General features: G+C 50.5%; 1 protein-coding gene across 1 annotated transcript; it reads right to left on the bottom strand.

Moving 5' to 3' along the window:
- Nucleotides 1–2,196: 2,196 nt before the first annotated feature.
- HSP90AA1 (heat shock protein 90 alpha family class A member 1) lies at nucleotides 2,197–7,413 on the bottom strand. Its single transcript, XM_079126001.1, has 11 exons — nucleotides 7,263–7,413; nucleotides 6,792–6,953; nucleotides 6,346–6,712; nucleotides 5,976–6,109; nucleotides 5,348–5,668; nucleotides 5,024–5,189; nucleotides 4,645–4,835; nucleotides 4,399–4,546; nucleotides 3,827–4,095; nucleotides 3,227–3,560; nucleotides 2,197–2,996 (listed from the first exon to the last, which is right to left on the bottom strand). Exons 2-11 carry the CDS (start codon nucleotides 6,951–6,953, stop codon nucleotides 2,887–2,889), a joined length of 2,202 nt encoding a protein of 733 aa, XP_078982127.1. The 5' UTR covers nucleotides 7,263–7,413; the 3' UTR covers nucleotides 2,197–2,886.
- Nucleotides 7,414–13,792: the final 6,379 nt, after the last annotated feature.

Raw genomic sequence — 13,792 nt, 5'->3', positions numbered from 1 at the left:
GATCCACAGCACCAAACAATGAAAAGACTCCAAATTCAGCCAGGTGCAGTGGCACATACCTGTAATGCCAGCATTTAGGAGGCTGAGGCAGGAGAAGCACATGAGCCCAGCAATCTAAGACCATTCTGTGTATAGTAAGACTCCTATGTAAAAAAAAAAAAAAATTACAAATTCAAGGATTCAAGGGCTGGGGTGAAATTCAGTGATTGAATTTCTGCCTAGTCAGCACAAAGCCAGGCCTGGGTTTGATCCCCAGCACCGCATTAAATAAATAAATATCCAAAGTCAAATAGATATAACAATATTTGGGGCAATGGGTACGTGGTAGTTCATAAATCCATTTCCTATTTTATTGTGTGTGTAGCAAAATACACATTTTTTTACTTTTTTCTTCCCTTTAGTATTGGGGATTGAATCCAGGGGGACTCTACCACTCAGCTATATCCCTAGCCCTTCTTAGTTTTGAGATAGGGCCTTCACTAAGTTGCCCGGGCTGACCTTGAATTTGCTGTTCTCCTGCCTCAACCTCCCAAGTAGCTGGGATGACAGACCTGTTCCACTGTGCCCAACCCTTGCCCCCTTTCCCATCCAGTTCAGCTGCCAGCAACGAAATAGCAGAACTGGCTTCGTAGTTAAAGCAGGATTCAAACACGAAGGCTTCAATTCCTCTCAGGGGAAGAAGTCCTCAGAGAACTTGGACTATGTGATCACCACGTACTAGGCCCCTGGTTCCTGGGCAGTAGAGGAACCAGACCAAGTCCTCCTTGCCTCTGTACCCCAACCTCAATCACTGCCAAACTAAGCATTATAGAATCCCACACTTGTCTTAGGATCTAAATTCTACATGCCATTTGGTACAAGATTCTTTCTGGGGGCGATTTGAAGACTCTTCATCTTCTGGGATCCCACACCCCTGCTCCACTCCATGTTGCTAAGTTATCCCTGCCTTTATGATTAAGAAGGTAGGATTTCTGGTAGGACAGCATCATGATTTGTATCTGGAATAACCCCAAAGCCTCTAGTGTTCAGAGGCGGGGCTTTTGGGAAGTGATCTGGAGAGCTTCGACCTCAGTGGCACCGTGGTGTTTGAAGGGAGGAAGGGAATCACTGGGGCAGGCCTCCGTGGGGTTTCCTACCCAGCCCTTCCTCTCAGCTCTGCGGGTCTGGAGCTCAGCAGCTTTCCACTGCCACACCTTTGGAGGTTTCTGCCTTGGAGTCAATTGACAGTAAACAGTGTCTTGGAAATCATAAACCAAAATCTTTGAATTGCTCATCAGGTATTGCCAGTCACTGACAAAAATCTAACAGTTCTAAGTTTTGTGAAGAACTTCAAAGAATTGAGATATCATATTTAGTGTAAGGCGTTTTACAGAAAAAACCGGGGGGCAGGTGCAGTAGCACATGCATAAAATCACAGGAAGAGACAGGAGAATCTTGAGAATCACCAAGCTCAATGCTGGCAAGACCGGATCCATGTTTTTTAAAAAGGTGAGGGGGCTGGAACTGAGAACAGCAGTATAAACCTGTAATCCCAGAAAAAAGTTTGGACATAAAAATACTAAGGGGAGCTGAGCATGAAGGTACATGCCTGTCTTTAATCCCAGAGGATGGCAAATCTCAAGTTCAAAGCCAGCATCAGCAACTTGTTGAGACTCAAAGGGCTGTGGATGTGGCTCAGGGTTAAGTGCCCCTGGGTTCAATCCCCCGCCTAAAAATGAACCCCAAAAATAAACCTAAGGGAACACCACCATCCACTAGAAAATGTGATGGAAATGTAGCTCAGTGAAAGGCTTGCCCTGGCAAGATATGACCCCAAGTTTTGTCATTGTCAGCAAGGATGGACAGGGTGGGAGAATGCAATCACCGGGAATGCAGTTATCTAATCCTATTTTCTTCCCAAGCTTATAGGAATGCCCTTCACTGGCCAGCTACCCTGGGAGGTGGCAGGCACACCTCCATACCAAGAGCAGCCCATGTTACTTACCTCTCCCGGGGCCAGACACTCTATAGTGTCTATCTTGGGAACACTTCAGGGAGAAGATTTGGTCTGGTCTACTAAGGGATACAACTTGGTAGTGAACACTTCAGACAGTTAATGATAGGTTACATGTCTTAGTGCAAAAATGTCTTGCAGTTCTGGGGGCCCATCATTAACTCATTCCCCTCCCCTTGCTCTCAAATAAGGCACTCACACTATTCTTAACTCATCTGCATTTATTACTTTTTAAGCAGAATGCTGACTTGGGTACTATGTATTTCCATTCACAAGCCTTACTGAGTTACTTTTTGAACGGCTTTGCAACACATAGGGAGGTTTAAGTTTTGCTCTCTAAACACTTTTCTTTGGAAAACAAGCCCTGGAGAGTTCCTCCCACCCAGCAAGCTGGTTCAGTGTAACACACTTGGTTCTAGAGGACTAGTACATGCACAGTGGGTAACTACAAGGATGGAGAGTTTAAAAAGCAGATCTTAACAAGATGAAACTCAAGCCATTGTAACAAATTTTTTTCTTTTAAACATCAAGGTCTATCTTGGGAACACTTCAGGGACAAGATTTGGTCTGGTCTACTAAGGGATACAACTTGGTAGTGAACACTTCAGACAGTTAATGATAGGTTACATGTCTTAGAACAAACATCTCAACCTGTTAAAACAGCCAATGTGAAACTAGAAAAAGCATTACTAGCTCTGCTTTAGTGCCTAAAGTATCACAGTATCACTTAAAAGTACAAAGAAATCCTATCTCTCCTTAAGTAGTTACTGTCATGCCATATAGACTTTAATAAATGTCAACAAAAATGAACCAAAAAAAAAAAAAAAAAAAAAAAATCCTTGAAAACATCAGGAATGTGAAGTCGGCACACGCCTGAGCGGCTCTCCAGAGGCCTAGTCTACTTCTTCCATGCGTGACGTGTCGTCATCTCCTTCCAGGGGCGGCATCTCTTCTGTTACAGCAGCGCTGGTATCATCAGCAGTGGGATCATCTTCATCGATACCTGTTTTGGAAACAAAGCCACCATGTCAGTTCTTAAAGCCCATGAGCAGTCCAACACTGAGCATTACAGGACATACCCATCACGATAAAAATCAACATTCAACGACAAGACTCTTCACGTCCCTACAAAAACACACTTTAACGTCTCCTTCCCAAACAGGATGAGGTGATGCGTAAGTAGCTGAAAGCTGACCATCCCACTCAGCGGTCATGTGGCAGTACACAGCTTACCCAGCCCAAGTTTGATCATCCTGTAGATCCTGTTAGCATGGGTCTGGGGATCTTCCAAACTGAAGCCAGAAGACAGGAGTGCAGTTTCATACAGCAAGATGACCAGGTCTTTTACAGACTTGTCGTTCTTGTCGGCCTCTGCCTTTTGCCTCAAGGTCTCGATGATGGAGTGGTCAGGGTTCACCTCCAGGTGTTTCTTGGCTGCCATGTAGCCCATTGTCGAGTTGTCTCTTAGCGCCTGAGCTTTCATGATTCTTTCCATGTTTGCTGTCCAGCCGTATGTGCTTGTGACAATACAGCATGGGGAGGTCACCAATCGGTTTGACACAACCACCTGTGATCAAAGCCTGAAGTGATGAGTAGGCCTAGAAAAATCCTAGTATTTTAACCTCTCCTTTCGCTTTCCGTGGGAAATGAATGAAATCCAAGGAATGGAGTATTAGTGGGTCAGAAATGGCAACTATTTGCAAAAGAACCATGAATTACACAGGTTCATTTTTTTTCTTTTTCTCTTGGCCAAGAACTTAAAGGGACTGGATTAAGTAAGCAGAACACCTTAGAAAAGTGAATAATTAGGAAACAGGTAAGTGTTCACATTACCTTCTCAACCTTTTTCTCCAAGATGTCCTTCATGATCTTGCAGAGGTTTTCAAACTTTGTCTTTTTCTCTTCCTGTTTTTTCTTCTCCTCTTCATCCTCTGGAAGCTCCAAGCCCTCTTTGGTGACAGACACTAATGTCTTCCCCTCAAATTCCTTCAGCTGTTGGACACAGTACTCATCGATGGGCTCAATCATGTAGATCACTTCTAAACCATGCTTCCGAAGACGCTCCACAAAGGCAGAGTTAGCGACCTGATCCTTGGTCTCACCTGAGGTGCATTGTAAAATTTTAGACTTTAAAAGTGGCTTCAGGGGCTGGAGAGATAGCACAAGGCCCTGGGTTCAATCCCCAGCACCCAAAAAGTGGCTTCACCTACTTGATTTGTAAAAATTCAGATTGGATAATAATAAACACGATCTAGCCACACTGATATAACTTAGGTTCATGTTAAGTGTCTTGCCTAAAACACAGCTGCACTCAGCTGTGTATACAGCCACCTAGATAAAGAATCAACCCATGTCTCCCATGAGGCCACAAGAACAAAGCAATGCATCATAATATTCACTGTTACCTGTGATATAGTAGATGTGTTTCTGATTTTCTTTCATTCTGGTACAATAGTCCTTGAGAGAAACCATCTCATCCCCAGAAGCAGACGTGTAGTATCGTAACAGCTCTGAAAGCTTCTTTCGATTCTGAGAGTCTTCGTGTATTCCAAGCTGGAAGAAGTATTCAGCTTAGTTTTTACATTGAAAAGAATCATTTAAAATGACAGTTATTACAAAACTGCTAATAATCATCCAATGTTTATACCAACCTTTATATTTTTAGAAAATTGCTCATAGAATTTTTTGTAGTTCTCTTTATCTTCTGCCAGTTCAGTGAACAGTTCTAGGCATTTTTTGACCAAATTCTTTCTGATGACTTTCAAAATTTTGCTCTGTTGCAACATTTCACGGGAAATGTTTAGAGGAAGATCCTCAGAATCTACCACTCCTCTAATGAAGTCTGGAAAATAAAGACCAAAGGGACCCAAGTCATTTCAAAGACAAAATGGGTAATAAATACATTCCAAATGGAGAGACAACGGATGAATTCTGTTTCTAGGGACAGGGGCCTTTGCCCATGCACCCTACCTCCGAATGGGATGAATTTCTTTAACCAGTGACAGTGATCCTCTTCCATTTCTTACTTACTCAGATATTCAGGGATTAGCTCCTCACAGTTATCCATGATGAAAACTCTGCGTACATACAACTTGATGTTGTTCTTTTTCTTTCTGTTTTCAAAAAGGTCAAAAGGAGCACGTCTTGGGACAAAAAGAAGGGCTCTGAATTCCAACTGTCCTTCAACGGAAAAATGCTGTAATAAAAAGTGCATTGTGAAGGAACCATGCCAGCAACTGTCACGAAGAGTCACTCAACAAATTAACAATTGCACTTAAGTTTGGAGCTAAGGGGGTGAGGATGAGGAGACAGTACCAATCCACACTGGCACTGACACCCTCAGTTACCACTCACCTTCACTGCCAAGTGATCTTCCCAATCATTGGTCAAACTCTTATAGAACTCTCCGTACTCCTCATTAGTGATATCATCAGGATTTCTGGTCCAAATGGGCTTTGTTTTGTTGAGCTCTTCCTGATCAATGTACTTCTCCTTAATTTTCTTCTTTTTCTTCTTGTCGCCATCCTTCTTTTCTTCTTCTTCTTCATCTGAACCAACATCTTCGATTTCGGGCTTGTCATCAGGCTCCTTTTCTTCTTTCTCCTTTTCCTCCTCTTTATCTTCTTTCTCTTCGGCCTCGTCATCACTGACTTCTTTGTCACGCTCCTTCTCCACCTTCAGGAAGACAGACATCGTGTCACCTGTGCACTGCGGGACAGACTGAAAGCAGTTTGCTTCTACTAACCCTGAATTGGCCAAGCTGAGCGGCACCAACAGCCAAGGAGCTACTCTCAAAAACCCAGGCCTCCTGACCACCCCCAGGCAACCCCCAGGCAACCCCCAGGCACCTAGTGAGACTTAGGCTCCAAACAAGCTTCAGAGTCAGTAAACTCTGACTGACTTTCAAGAGTTTGGGAGCTTGAGATAATCCAGTTTCTTTTCTCCACACAGGAGCTCACTTTGCACTGCCACGTACACTTACAAAGAGAGTAATGGGATAGCCGATAAACTGGGAATGTTTCTTCACGATCTCCTTTATTCTTCTTTCCTCCAAGTACTCAGTTTGGTCTTCTTTCAGATGCAGGATAACCTTTGTCCCACGACCCATTGGTTCCCCTGCGGAAAAAAAGAGGAAATGCACTTGTTTGTTTTTTCAAACATTTTTATACGGCGATGAGGATCAAGCCCGGAGCCTCACAAGTGCGAGGCAAGCGCTCTGTCACCGGGCCACAACCTATCACCACAGGTTCCCAACGGCAGCTCTGCGCGCTTGCTCAAGCGGTGAGATAAAACATCTACACGTCACGGCATTTAACAGCCCGCCATGTGCCGCGCCGGCCCCACGTGCCCACCTGTGTCAGTCCTGACGGTGAAGGAGCCCCCAGCGGAGGACTCCCAGGCGTACTGCTCATCGTCGTTGTGTTTGGTGATCACAGTCACTTTCTCCGCCACCAAATACGCAGAATAAAAGCCGACTCCGAACTGGCCGATCATGGAGATGTCAGCGCCAGCCTGCAAAGCCTCCATGAACGCCTTGGTCCCAGACTTGGCGATAGTGCCCAGGTTGTTGATCAGGTCGGCCTTGGTCATGCCGATTCCGGTGTCCACGATGGTGAGGGTTCGGTCCTGCTTGTTCGGGATCAGGTTAATGTGCAGCTCCTTCCCCGAGTCGAGCTTGCTGGGGTCCGTCAGGCTTTCGTACCTGATCTTGTCCAGGGCCTGCGGGGGACCGACAGGCGTCAGGCGCGGCGCCCCGCCAGGCCCGCGCCCCCGCCACGCCCGGCGCCGGGGCACTTACGTCCGACGAGTTGGAGATCAGCTCCCGCAGGAAGATCTCTTTGTTCGAGTAGAAAGTGTTGATGATCAACGACATCAACTGCGCGATCTCCGCCTGGAAGGCGAAGGTCTCCACCTCCTCCTCCTCCATGGGCTGGTCTTGGGTCTGGGTCTCCTCCGGCATCTGCAACGACCGCGCGCTGAGCCCGGAGCGCCGCGGCGGGCCCGGGCTCCGGCGGACGCGCGGCTCGGCCGGCGCGGGGCGGCCGACAAAAGATGACCTCATTGCGGCCGCGGGGCGCCGGGGCCCGCGCACGCCGTCCAACGGCCGCCCCCGCCCCGCCATGGCGGCCCCCGCCCGCGGCGGCCCTGCGCGAGCGGGACGCCCGGGCCCCCCGCGCCGGCCCGCCGAGGGCGCCGCCGGGCCGAGGCCCCGCGCCCGACCCCGCGCCCCGCTCCGTCCCGGCACCCCGTCCCCCTCCCTGGGCCTCACCTTGGCTAGTCGACCGCACGGGATCCGCGGTGTAGCAGCACCAGGACGCTGAAGCAACTGGCGCGCCGCCCCCGCGCCGCCCTTATATAGCGGCGGGCCCGCCCAGCGCGCGGCGCCTTTTCCAGAAGCCTCCCGAACCTTCCGGAAGAACCCTCCCCAACCGCCGCCGCGGCCGCGCGCCTGCGCCTGCGCCCTGGCTGCCGCTGGCCCCTCTGCCCGGCGCGCGCGTGCCCCGCGCGGCGTTCGGCCGCGCGCCCCCCCACCGCTGCCGCGCCCGCGCGCCCGCGCCAGCCCCCGTGCGCCTGCGCGGCCCGGAATTCTCGGGGAGTCTCGGCGCCTCCGGACTCGCCCGAGGCCGCGGCCCCGCCTCCCCGAGCGCGCTGGCGTGCTTCTGCGCTTGCGCATGCGCGGCCCCCGCCAGGGTCCGCGTACTTGGGTATGATGGACTCTGCGAGCGTGAAGTTGTAATTCTGCGGGCGCGCCCGCCTGTCGTGTAAGCTCGGGGCCCGCCGCCGTGCTCGGTGGCCCCGCGCCAGTGGAAGGCTGCGGGACCCGGCCGCGTTTACTCGCCTTGGGCCGCGTGTTTGGGTTTTGGGGCAGTTTGGGGGCCCGCGGCAGCGAACGTGGGACCCGGGTCGTGTTGGGTGTCCGAGGCAGTGGTTAGGGGTCCCCGGGTTCCAGCACTGGCAACCCGGCGGAGGCCGGGCCCATGAAGCATGTCAGTGAGGGGGACCAGGACACGTGGACGGCGGGCGGGAGGCAAGACTTGGACCTGCTGTCCACCCTGGCAAAACGGGCGCCCTCGGGCAAAAGGGGTCCTGCGTGCACGGGGGAGCCCAGTTCTGAGGACGAGGTGGGACTCGAGGAGCCGGCTCCGCCGCCTGGCCGCAGCCACAGGCCGCCGTCGGGATTGCGGGGCGAGCGCCCGCGGTCCTGAGGAAAGGCTGCCACGCACACGTGGGAACAGCGAGCCCTCGGAAGCCGCGCCTCGTCCTCTGGGGCTTTCTCCCCGTCTGGTTTGTCCTAAAACCAGCAGGGTCCCTTGGGGCGTCAGGGTTTTGGTGGGCAAATTAATACCTCGTCACACCCACCATGATTTTGTAAAGCTCATTGCTTTAAAAAGCGACTTTCGGTTGCAGACATAGTACCCTTGTTTTATTGTGTGGTGCCGAGGATGGCGCCCAGGCCAGCGCCCCACCACGGAGCCACAGCGCAGCCCAAGACTCGGCTTTTCTCTGAGGCGCCGGGGCTTCTTCCAGTCGATTCTGTCAGCCTGCAAGGTCTTGGCGGCAGTGCCCGGCGCCTCCTTAACCTGTGCCCTTCCCTGGCGCGGTGGCCTTGCCTTCACCCCGGCTTCTGCCATCGCCCAAGAGATCGAAGAGTGCTCGCAGATGAGCCCTCCAGTGCCCTGGCTTTGAGGTTCTTTGTCCCGCCGTTCCTAGGACGTTAACCTCTCCTTTCCGCCAGGCAGCCCCAAGGCCACTCCCTGGCCACCACTCTTTCCTGCCTCCCTCCGTCCGCGTCGTCCTGTTCTTCCACCCTCCCACAGCAGCGGCTGGAGGACAGGGACCCTCGGCCCAGCGAGGGAGCTTCCCTGTTTCCCTACCTGCGCTCTGCCCTGCCCTGGTAACCTCGCCACCGAAACTCCTCCCAGGACCTGGCCCTGCCGGCGGAAAGGGCCCACCCATCGGAACTACGTCCTCCCACGGCCTGGCTCTATGGAGACCCTCGTAGTGGCCCGCCGCCATTTTCCCCCTGGACGCGTCCCCTCCGGTGCTGAATAAAAGCATCGCTGGTCCCTGAGGTCTCCCTCCATTTTCTCTTCTTGTGCTCTCTTTCGTGTGCGTTCAGTGGCTAAGTACCAGACACTTGGGCCTCGGCGCATCCACACTGTTCCCGGCACTCCCCTCCTGAGAGCCCTGCCGGGCCTCCCCTGCAGCAGTGCGGCCCGCCCCGCGCGGCTGCTCCTGTCTACTCCCCAGGCCCGACCCTCTCCCTGGGCTGTGGCTGGCACTCAATTTCCAACAGTGCCAGTGTGCATGTAACTCACAGATGCCCTGACCAGGAAGGAATCAGCTCCAGACCTGGACGCCAGGCTCCCAGGTCCCTGCCTAACCAGACCTCCTAGGTCACCTTCCAGAACCCCGCTTCCCCACAGGATCTGACTCACTGAGTCCTGCTGTGTCTGCCTCCTAAATACATCTTTTTATTTTTCTTTTTGGTACTAGGGATTGAACCTGGAGCTGTTTAACCACTGAGCCACATCCCCAGCCCTTTTTTAATTATTTTTTTTGAGACAGGGTCTCGCTAAATTGCTGAGGCTGGCTTTGGACTTGGCGATCCTCCTGCCTCAGCCTCCTGAACTACTGGGATTACAGGCGTGCAGCACCATGCCTGGTCTTTTTTTTTTTTTTTTTTTTTATGTTTTATTAGTGCATTATAGTTATACAATTTATGTGGTTTATTCTGACATAATCATACATGCATGGAATATAATTTGCTCCATTTCAGTCCCCAGTACTTCCTCTTTCCTTCCCTTCCTGCCTCTCCCTACTCCCCTTCCTCTACTGGTCTTCCTTCTATTTAATTATAGGGTTTTTTGGGTGGGGGGAGGGTACTGGGGATTGAACTCAGGGGCACTTGATCACTGAGCCACATTTCCAGCCTTATTTTTGTATTTTATTTACAGATAGGGTCTCACTGAGTTGCTTAGTGCCTTGCTTCTGCTGAGGATGGCTTTGAACTCTATCTTCCTGCCTCAGCCTCCCAAGTGGGTAGGATCACAGGCATGTGCCACTGCATCAGGCTAATTATAGTTTTTTAGAAATATGTTTATTTGTTTATGTGGTGCTGAGGATCGAACCCAGTGCCTCACATGTGCTAGGCGAACACTCTACCACTGAGCCACAACCCTAGCCCCATAATTATGTTTTTTTAAAAAAGATTAGTACCTAAATACACCTTGAATCCATCGGCTGCCCTCCATCTTCACGCCCTGACTCCTTCCCATGGGCCTCCCCCACCCACACAACCCTAGGCTCACCTCAAGGCCTCCTAACTGCTGCATCAGGTCTGTTCTGTCTCAGCCTGTAGCAGGGTGAGCTTCAAGAGCAAAGCTGGGCTGTCCTGGCTCAGTGGTGAGTGCTTGCCTAGCACACACAGGTCTGGGTCTCATTGCGGGCACCACTACAAAACTTCACAGCCCTGACCCCGTCATTCCTCCCTGCTCGCTCCCAGTGACTTCCCATTGTTCCCAGGAGAAGCGCTCTGTGATGGGGCCTTCACAGCTCTGCCCATTGATGCCCTCAGGTTGCCCTGTGCCCCCTCCAGGTCTATGCCATCCCTCGTTCATGATCTGCCCCCACAGGGCAGTTCGCAGGCTGCTCCTCATCTAATTAATTTCTAGTGTACCTTCTGCTCACTAGCTCCCTTAGGGACCCTTTCTCCTTCTTACCAGGTCAGATCACTGTTAAAAGGGGTTCTCAGAGTGCTGTGCACCCTGCCCTCAGACCTCTTGTTCCTTGAGCCCTCCAGCCCCGGATGCCTGCACTTCCTTTTGTGAAGCCGCTGCCTCCTTCCGGAAAGATGTATTTCTAATACAGTTCCACATTCGGCAGCTTCAGCCTCCTAAATACTTGGTGTGTCCCAAGGTGCTGTTCATTGCAGGGGATTGAGCTACTGCTGAGCTACACTACTGGCCTCCCTCTGCCCCTGTCCCAAGGGATTTTACTGTTAAGGAATCTCACCATTCTCCTCCTCCATTTGAAACCTTTTAGTATCCCTCCATTAAGCTGGGACATGAGGGACTGACTCTATTCAGGTGGTCTGGATTCAAATCCCAGCTCTGCCATTGACCGTCTGTGTGACTTGGGACAAGTCACTTACCCTCATGCCTCTAGTTCAGGACCTATGAAAGCATAGAAATGTCTTCCTCATAAAGTTTTATGAGGCTTAATGAGCTGCTTCTGTTTTGGGAAGTGGCCCAGACCAGGGCCTGGCACACAGTAACTACTGAATGTTTGCTAAAGTAAACAAACTGCTGGGACCTGCCCTCACCTACCCGGAAAGTGCCAGGTAGAGGGCAGCCAGGTAGAGTAGCAGCCTCTTAGCTAACCTTCTTGACTGAAGTAGGTGACTGTGGTCCATTGTACAGATGAGAGCATCAAGGCTCAGGGGAGCTAAGGCCTCAATTCTGGGGTCACCCAGAGCAGGGGTCATTCCAGGACAGACACACCCAGGTCTGACTCACACAAATTTTGATATTGTATTTTCATCATCATTCAGTTCAAAATACTGAGTTCTCTTCTGATTTCTACTTGGACTCAGTTATTTATAAACGTGTTACTTAGTTTCCACATTTGGAGGTTTTCCAGGTGTCTTTTTGTTATTGATTACTAATATTAAATTCCATTGTGGTCAGAAAAAATACTTTGCATGATTTGGGTCCTTTTAAATTTATTCAGACCCAGAATGCTTTATGGCCCAGAATATGATCTATCTTGATAAATATCCTGTATGAAACATAATTATGCTAAGGGAAAGATGCTGGTCACTTACATGAAATTCTAGAAAATGCATACTATTCTAAGATGCCCACAGATCACTGTTTGCCTGGTGGTGGGGGGCAGGGGCAAGAGGAAGGGTTCACACAGGGGTAGCAGGAAGCTTGTGTGATGGATCTGTCATTTTTTTTTTGGGGGGGGGGTTTGAGGTTGATGGCAATGATCTCGCAAGTGTGCATATAAGGCAAAACATATTGAATTATCGGGGTGTAGTGATGCAAACCTGTAATCTCAGCTATTCAGGAGGCTGATGCAGGAGGATTGGAAGTTCAAGGCCAGCCCAGGCAATTTAGCAGACTGTCTCAAATAACAACAAAAGACATATCAAATTGTACTTTAAACGTGAAGTTTATTGCTTGTCAACTGTACCACATAAAACTGTTTTTAAAAAACTGATATTGCCAGATGCAGTGGCGCACACCTGTAATACTAATGGCTTGGGAGGCTGAGGCAGGAGGATCACAAGTTCAAAGCCAGCTTCAGCAACTTGGCAAGGCCCTAAGCAACTGTGAGACCCTGTCTCAAAAAATAAAAAGGGCGCTGGGGATAAGGCTCAGTGGTTAATGGCGTCTGGTACCAAAGTGCCTCTCAATTCCTGGTACAAAAAAAAAAAAAAGAAAGAAATAAAAATAAATAATTGACGTTTATTAGCCTATTGTGGTGGCACATGCCTGTAACCCCAGTGACTTGGGAGGCTGAGTCAGGAGAATCATAAACTCAAAGCCAGTCCCACCAACTTAGGGAGGCCCTAAGCAACTTAAGACCCTGTCTCAAAATAAAAAGGATTGGGGATGTGGCTCAGTGGTAAAGTGCCGCTGGGTTCAATCCCCAGTACTGAAAACAAAACAAAAAATAAATTCAGGGCTGGGGAGATAGCTCAGCTGGTAGAGTGCTTGCCTTACAAGCACAAGGCCCTGGGTTTAATCCCCAGCACCACAAAAAAATAAAATAAATAAAAAATAAATAAAAATAAATTCAGGTTGAGAGCTGAGAATGCAGATCACTGGAACAGAGCTTACCTAGCATGCCCGAGTCCCTGAGTTCCACCTCCATCACTGCAAGGGGGAAAATGTTCATGTTTACCAAAAGCAAGCTGGAGCAAGCTGGAGAAATGTTTAGCATCAAGTTGTGATTACCCTATATAGGAAGATCAGTGATTCGGAAAAAAGTGTGCCTCTCAGGTACAAATATGGGGGGTGGGGGAAGCACTGGCCAGGAGTCAAACTGAGTCCCAGCCCTGCTACTGACAGTGCACCTTTGAACAAGCTACCAGCCTGTCTGTGCTTCGGTCTTCTCATCTTTAAATGAGGGTTGATGGTGGCAGGAATGTGGAGAGAGGCCATGGGCTCATCCCAGGAAAACCCTCAGCACCTGGCATGCAGGGAGTGCTGACTTTGGAGACACGGAGTTTCTGACAGAATGGGGGAAGGTGACCTATACCCGAGGTAGCCTGCTCCAGAGCACTGCCGTTTACTCACCTTGAAACCTTCTGGGTCATCCTTGACTCACCCCTCACCCTCACCCCCGGATTCTGATAACTGCCAAGACAGGTAGAGTTTTCCTTGGAAATGCTCTTTCTCTTCATGCTCAGGGGTCTCCCTGTCCCAGACCCTCAGCACTTGTGCTGTGGCCATCTTCAGCTGGCGCTTGCTGAATTGATCTGTTCCACATTCCTTTCTCAACTGCCCGTTCCTGTTGTAGAAACCCCCAGGCTCCAGGGACACACACAAGAGGTCCCTCTTCAGGTGTGCAGACCACAGGCATCCCTGCCCCATCACACACACAGCTCCTCCCAGCTCTCCCTTCTCTCTGCTGGGATGTCCACCCACATCCTCCTTGCCTGGGAACCCCCACTGAAGGAGAGCTGCTGAGGGTGCCGTCTGGGACACGTCCAGTTACCTGTGCTTTGCCTAGGGCAGGGGCTTGGGCCTCTCTCCACTGCCTGACTCAAGGCAGGCTCCAGCACAG

Source organism: Sciurus vulgaris (genome assembly GCF_902686455.1).
Source record: "Sciurus vulgaris genome assembly, chromosome: 2".
NCBI lineage: Eukaryota > Metazoa > Chordata > Mammalia > Rodentia > Sciuridae > Sciurus > Sciurus vulgaris.
This window is presented reverse-complemented; position numbering and strand designations above follow the sequence as displayed.